At 31.8% G+C, this 7,758-nt stretch overlaps 1 protein-coding gene across 1 annotated transcript in view; it reads right to left on the minus strand.

Moving 5' to 3' along the window:
* Positions 1–240: 240 nt before the first annotated feature.
* LOC107453523 (choline/ethanolamine transporter flvcr2a) overlaps positions 241–7,758 on the minus strand; it is a 33,293-nt gene continuing 25,775 nt past the window's right edge. The window contains exons 8-11 of the mRNA XM_043045687.2: positions 5,828–5,941; positions 4,469–4,574; positions 1,834–1,945; positions 241–834 (exon numbers count right to left, since the gene is read on the minus strand). Of these exons, the coding sequence (XP_042901621.1) occupies positions 773–834; positions 1,834–1,945; positions 4,469–4,574; positions 5,828–5,941 (394 nt within the window). The 3' untranslated portion in view covers positions 241–772. The remainder of the gene's footprint in view (positions 835–1,833; positions 1,946–4,468; positions 4,575–5,827; positions 5,942–7,758) is intronic.

Below are 7,758 nucleotides of genomic sequence, written 5' to 3' on the forward strand. Positions count from 1 at the left end.
TGCCATAATTAGAAATAAAAAATATATTACAATTATAGATGCAAAACTTCATCCCCCTCAGCTTTCGAAGAAATATGGCAAATGATTTGAAGAGCTTAATCATGCATTAATTAAAAACAATAATTGAATCACTTTTATGGAAAATGAGAGAAATTTTTTTTTACTTCTTTCAGTACAGAAACAACACAAGAACAGAGAAATTTCTTATAGTTTCAAATCACAGATTATATTCGAGAAACATTCGTTATTCTCCTAAAGTATAGTTCGCTCACCAGGAGTTGGCACTTTGCTCCACCTTCTCGGACGAAGAGTTCATTTCAAAGCGGGAGTAAGAGGAGAAACGTCTCCGTGCTTGAAATTGAGACAATCCTTAATGCGTGCCAAACGCAACAGCGAATTCTTTTTCCGTCACTTACTTCGCTTTATCATCTGCTATTATACCCTTCGTTACTCTAGTTAATTAAATATAAAATAACAAACTATTCACTCAAAAGAGAGAAATATCAAATTTATGAAATATTTAACAAGACAAAAATGCACATAAAGATTGCGAAATAAATATTTTTGTCATAATGATTGCCAAATAGCAACTTTGTTCAGTATTGATCACATCCTTCTCCTAGAAATAGCGAAATAATATCGTCGGATACCACGTGATGAAGGCGGAGCCAAGTGACAACTCCTGGTGAACGAACTATAGTTAGCTTTGCCGAGGGTCCTCTTGACAACACGGAAAATAGCACACGAAGATCCCCAATTGAACTTGTCTTATTTAAGGTATCATGTCTTCTTCCGTTTCTGCACTTGTTCTTTTCAATTCACACTTTGCTATCGCTAATAAAAAAGAAAGAAAAGTTACATAAATATATTTTTTTGAGCACAAGTGGTAAAAGCACGTAACTTGAGAAATAGACTAGTCCATTTCAGATCGATGGGTGCCAGCTTATTAGAGAGGTAAAGGTGAAACTGTGTGCAATGCTGACCACAGTACCATTTTATAACCGTCGTTGAACAGCCGACCTATTTTTTCGGGTTTACAACTACTAATGTTCAACTCCGTAGCCTTGTAATTTAGAGCCCAATCCAGAACACAAGGGAACTCTTAGATCAAGTATTGGAGACATTTGCCTTCGTAGAGGACTTTTTTGAGGGAACTAACCCGCATTTGCGTTACATGGAGAGGAAGACCACGAGAATTTCTCAGAGTTAGCCTGACTGCAGAGGGACTCGAACCCACGATCCGTCTACCACTTAGGATATTTCCCGTCAGCACTGTGTTGGTCGGTGCAAGCCGCATGCGGATTCGTTTCGACCAGCCATCGCTGGGGATTCGAACCCGGTTCACCTAATTGAAAGGCGAATGCTCTATCCCCTGAACCATTGCGGCTGTTGAGCACATGTGGTGAAAACATTTAACTTGAGAAATGGACTGGTCCATTACGGATCGATGGGTGCCAGCTGATTAGGGAGGTAAAGTTGAAACTGTGCGCAATGCTGATCACATTACCTTTACAATTTCGTCGACGTTGGTCACGAAATTTTTAAGTCTTATCTTCCATGACTCGCTCCTAGCTCACAACGAGCTGAACTATCGTTAATAAAAATGTGTGATTTGGATTTTCTTCCTAAATATGTATGATAGAAATCTGACAAATAAAAGAAAATTAGCTCTTTGTGAGGCATATTTTAGCCACTTGGTAAGCACGTGTGTTATGGAGCAATAATTTTCTGAATCAAAATGTCTCTGTAACCAATAATTTTCTGGCCCTATTTCGTTGATTAATGCATTTGATTTTAATTGAGGAATAATGCAAATGCAGTAAAATGACTTACCTATAAAAATAATCCCTATGGCTAGGGTGGTAGAAAAGAAAATATTTGATGAAAAATCTCCGTAAGCCTGCAGTAAACTAGATGCGATGTTTGTTAATATAATGCTAAAGATCTGGAAAAAAAATGTACACAAGCAAAAATTTTTTAAAATCAAAACAACTTTAGTTTAAGAAAAATTTCAAACATGCAGTTCATGATTAAAAATGATCTATGTTTAAAACTCTTGTTAGCTTCATTTAAATATAATTGGAATTCGTATTATTTGTGTAAGTGAAATTGGAATTCAATTTTGAGGGTTGTTTTTTCAGCCTCCCGTAAATTACTTAAAAATAGTATAAGTATGAAGTTCGTAAATACTAATGGTAAATATTTTTGCGTAAACATGGTAACCTAAATTATTTTTTACTTTCCACAGCAAAACTGTTCTGGGTAATTAAACCACGAATTTCATTCAAAAATGTGTTGAGATTCATGGTTAAAAAAAACCTTACCAATTATCAGTTATTAAGGACTATTATAATATTTAGCCTCACTAAGGAGTTGAACATAACGTTGGCGTTTCGGTGAACGCAACGCCAACTCTATGCTAAATTTTTCCATGCACATAAAATTACGATTTTACTCCCTATAAACACGTCTCTTGTAAGTCAGGTAGGTAGTTATTTTGCAATCGATTAAATATGCTATGCAGCAATAGTCACAAATAATCACTACAATTACGTTTACAATAATGTTATTCAATTCCTACTGTTAGTTCAAACTCTCCCTATTACGAGGGCTGCTATTTATATTTCTGGCATAATAATGAAAAAACAAACATGTAGGATCAAAATTGGTTTTATTGTTTTCCAAAATATTTTCCATGATGATCAATACACTTTTGCATGCGTTTGAACCAATATTCAACGCACTTTTTCCAGTCCGATTGAGGTAACTCCAAAACATGCGTTTTGAATGCATCAACCGCTTCTTCGGGGGTCGAAAATCGTTGTCCACGTAATTTATTTTTGATGTGTGGGAATAAGAAGAAGTCATTGGGTGCCAAATCAGGGCTGTACGGCAGATGACCCATCAGTTCGATCTTTCACTCAGTCAGAAATGCCTTTGTTTGAGTCGATATGTGAGAGCTCGCATTGCATGATGAAGAATGATTCGCCTGTTCTTCTGCTTTTTTTGAATTTCTCCGATGACTTCTGGCAAACAAATGGTCGTGTAATATTCAGAATTGACCGACCTGCGTTGCTCTAACGCCACTGTTGCCACATGACCGTTAATGCCGAAGAAACAGGCAATCATTTGTTTCGATGTGCTTCTTCCTCGAACAACTTTTGTTGGTTTTGCCTCGTCTTGGAAGACCCATACAGTTGATTGCTGTTTTGTTTCCGGCTCATATGCATAGATCCATGATTCGTCACCTGTGTAGATGTTATACACAGCCTTTGATGTACCTTGAACGTATTTTTCCAACATTTCCTTGCACCAATCGACACGAGCCTTTTTTTGAGCGTTTGTCAGATTATGCGGGATCCAACGCGAACAAATTTTTTTTACGCTCAAATGTTCATGCAATATTTTATTGATGCTAGTCATACTAATGTCCAAAGACGCCTCTATCTCACGGTATGTCACATGACGATCTTGCTTTATCAGTTCACGCACAGCATCGATCTTTTCTGGCACAACAACGGATTTTGGACGACCTGCACGGGATTCGTCCTGGATCGAACATCGACCACGATTAAATTCGTTATTCCAATTTTTTACAGTGCTGTAGGATGGCGCTTTATCGCTGAATAAAGAACATCGAAGTACTCTTGTCTTGACAATCCACGTCGAAAGTTATGAAAAATAATGGCACGAAAATGTTCACGATTCAATTCCATTTTTTGAAAGAGAGGAACTTTTCAATTTACTGTCTACAACACAAATGAAGCTATAATGGTAAATCGTCTGCTGAATTTATGTTTAAAAATATCAAACTTTCGATTAAAATCGTCTACGGTCGCCTAGCATTACTTACTGTTGCCAAGGCCAGAAATATAAATAGCAACCCTCGTATCTTGTTCAAATTTTCAATCGTTAATAAAATACTTTTTATTCATACACTCAACTTCAAATACATTTTTTTTTAAACTTCTAGTGGATGACACTTTGATTTTAATACAGTTTTTTCAAATATTAATTCATTCCAATTTTATTAATTAGTTTTAGATTAGATTTAGAATTAAATTTTGAGAAAGTTTTTTAATTATTTAATAAAAAAGTAACTAAAATAAAAAAAAAATTCTTTGTTAACCTGAGTAGTAATTGACTCTAAAAATTTTTTTTACAATACTTGTTTTACCTATCACGTATTACTATATATATCTAAAAATATTTGAAGATCAAAGGGAAAGAATGATGTATGTCAATTTTTCCCGAAGATGATACGATTGAATCGTCATCTGCTGCATTTTGAAAATTACCAAGTTCTGACAAATCAATTCGGAAAATCGGTTCTCCCCGAGAGTTATTGTACAGTTATTCTTATGTATATTAAACTTATACACTTCATAATAAGATAACGTTTTAGATTGAAATACGTTTGACGTAAAATAAAAAGTTTTATAAGTAGAAATATATTTCACATATATACCTGTATTGAGGCATTGAGCAAACTTCCAGACATTGCTTCTGGTATTGGATAAGTTATCTCAACGCCGAAATCAAAACCAACGGGTAAGTAACCAGTCATCAAAAATCTATACCAATAATCAATACATTGATATTTCAATACATTGCTATTTCATCAATACATTGTTATTTCATCAATAGATTGACATTTTTATATCCTATTTAAGAAAACAAATTCAATTCTTATTGTTTAAATTTGAAATAAATGTTACACCTTAAAGATTTTTTTTAACACATTCAATATGCTTTATATAAATTACGCAATAGCTGCTTAAAAAAACAGCATGCATTATAGGGAGATTTCGCACCTTAACGTTAGCTCCCGTAAGTAAAATTTGAATCAACTGCGCATGTGCTCGCGTTACGTTATGCTGGCATGATTAACTCTACAAAGACAAAGCTACAAGCACGCTGCTTGGAGCTGATAAATTTTGTTTTCTCTTTAAACCTGCCTTCGAACTTAAAACATAGACATGGAATATGAATTTGAAGAAACATATTGATGAAATTAAGGAATGAATGGTTTACACTGCAAAAAACAAAATTTGAGCGAAATCGGTTAAATAGCTCCTTAGATATCGAATTTCAAAGAAGCTGTATATTTAAAATTCGGCTTCTCAGCAACCATTCAACCGATTTCAGTCAGATTTTTTTTATTGTCCGATGATTGCTTTTGCATTGATTGCATTTTTTATTGATTGCCTAGCAAATTTGCCCATTTTAAAATGTAGTAAAAAATTTGTATACCTTGCGATTCAAAATTTTTTCGACTATATTATTAAATAAAGTAATAAAAAAATAATAAGTAATTACTAGAATTTATTTTTTGCATGGAATTATCATTAAACAAAGGCATTTTATAATTGCATATAAAAAGGTTTCAATTCACGTAGAAAATTCTCGAGATATGATGAAATACGCAAACAGTAAAATTAATATTAAGCTGTCCAAAATTTGGATCGCTCTCCCGACCAAATAATGAGGACCACATTTCTCAGATTGTGGCTACCCCCTATATTATTTGGGGGTTATAAATCCAAGTCCGTCGAGAAAAAGGTTTGTTTATTCAGAGAAAGTACGTTTTCGTGTCTGATTTCGGAACTTAAAATAATGTTTGCAGTCTGAAAATTTCTATACAGATATGTCTCTTTGTTTTTCCAGTATTGTATTTTGTGAGTTATACAACAAGTACAAGTATTTTCACCTTTTGAAATATAATAAAAGTATGATAGGTGTATTTTTATATTATGCACTTTGCAACATTAAAAATAAAACAATTAAAATAACTTTTTGGTTAGCTAAAATACATTAAAAAACTCACCCAAGCAGCGTGAATAGTGAAAACTGAATACCAATATGCTTACAATATGCAATTGCAAAAGTATAACAAATCATGCACAGTGTACTTAATCCGAATATCACCAAAGAAGTTGATCTGAAAAAGAAGAAAGCCAGTTGAATTAAATGAAAGAAAGTAATGAAGTGAATATATTATTACTTAAACTGTAAAAAATTAAATAGAGGTGTACAGTTTACAGAAAGATACTGAAGAAATTTTTATTTATAAAATATCTGAATCTTCTCTTTTAATTGAGGATCACGTCAAATGATTTTTTTATGTCACATGATTTAATAAAATACTCTGTTGTTATAACTATACTAACTATTTATCTAGGTGTACCATTACAGGGCCAAAGAGAATAGAAGGGCTGGTTCACTCCTTTAAAGAAACTCTCGCCTCGCCAATCCTCCGATTTTCTCTAGTACCGTCACTTTGGCGCAAAGCTCGCACTTTTACTCCAAGAACCGAGCGATCAGCTTTACTAGCTCTAACAAATATTGGAGCATTTCTTTTTGCGAGATATTCTAAGTTATTTTCTATAATGACTTTCCTCAGTTTTTGTAGTGAATTTACAAGAATTTAAAACTATTATCAAAATGCCAGTTTGAGCGATTGCAACTTGAAAAAATTCTAATAGAAAAACAAAAGGAAAAAACATAATTTTCGGCGTGTTCCCTTTAGTAAATGAACAACTATGTAAAGAATGGATTCCGAAATGACACAGTTAATATAAAACAGCAATACGTTTATTCTGTCGTTAAGAACTTTTATAAAAATTCATTATTTAAATAGAAACCGCCTCGTTACTTCATAAAGAAAGGCAGGTGAAAAGAATTAAAAAATAGATAAAGTCAAAGAAAATTAAAATGTAAGTAAAAAGTATAAATAAAATATATAGTATATAGTTGAAATTCTCCTAATTTCATAACATATTTTTTAATGTAGTTATTCTAAATATTTATGATTTTTTTTAAAAATTATATTCTCTTCAATTTAAATATCTATAAATTATATCATCGTAAATTTAAATGTCTATAAACAATTGTAAAATTTCTAATGTCATTATGAACCTAAATTATTATTTTGTTTCAGTAATTAGCGTTTAAGGTTGATGTTTCCTAATGATTAAGTATGAACAAATTGCTATTAACGACATATTTTAAAATCAGGGATTCTAAATTTAACTTAACTTATCGTTATAAAAGAATATGTAGATAAAAAAAGTGTCGATATATGCCTTCATTTTTCTTAATAGTTAAAGTTAAAACTGAACTTTTTAAAATAAAGTATTTATCGTGTCATTTTCACCAACTAGTAAAACATTTTTATAAGTTTAAAATGGTATTTTTTTTAATATAATGGCCAAGAAAGTTTTTTTGAACTATGTTTATGAACGGAAATAATGTGTTAATTACGTAAAGTTTGAAAGCTAATAACCAGAAAAAGTCTAACTTATTTTTACAAAGAGAAAGTTATAATATCTTTGCTTGCGATCTCCGAGATCTGTGGACACAGTGACGTCATTTTGTGAAATTAAAATGTTAATAAAAAGTATAAATAAAATATATAGTATATAGTTGGATTTCTCCTAATTTCATGACATATTTTTTAATGTAGTTATTCTAAATATTTATGATTTTTTTTCAAAAATTATATTCTCTTAAATTTAAATATCTATAAATTATATCATCGTAAATTTAAATATCTACAAACAATTGTAAAATTTCTAATGTCAGTATGAACATAAATTATTATTTTGTTTCAGTAATTAGCGTTTAAGGTTGATATTTCCTAATGATTAAGTATGAACAAATTGCTATTAACGGCATATTTTAAAATCAGGGATTCTAAATTTAACTCAACTTATTGTTATAAAAGAATATGTAGATAAAAAAAGTGTCGATATATGC

This window comes from Parasteatoda tepidariorum, chromosome 3 (assembly GCF_043381705.1).
Source record: "Parasteatoda tepidariorum isolate YZ-2023 chromosome 3, CAS_Ptep_4.0, whole genome shotgun sequence".
In the NCBI taxonomy this organism is placed as follows: domain Eukaryota; kingdom Metazoa; phylum Arthropoda; class Arachnida; order Araneae; family Theridiidae; genus Parasteatoda; species Parasteatoda tepidariorum.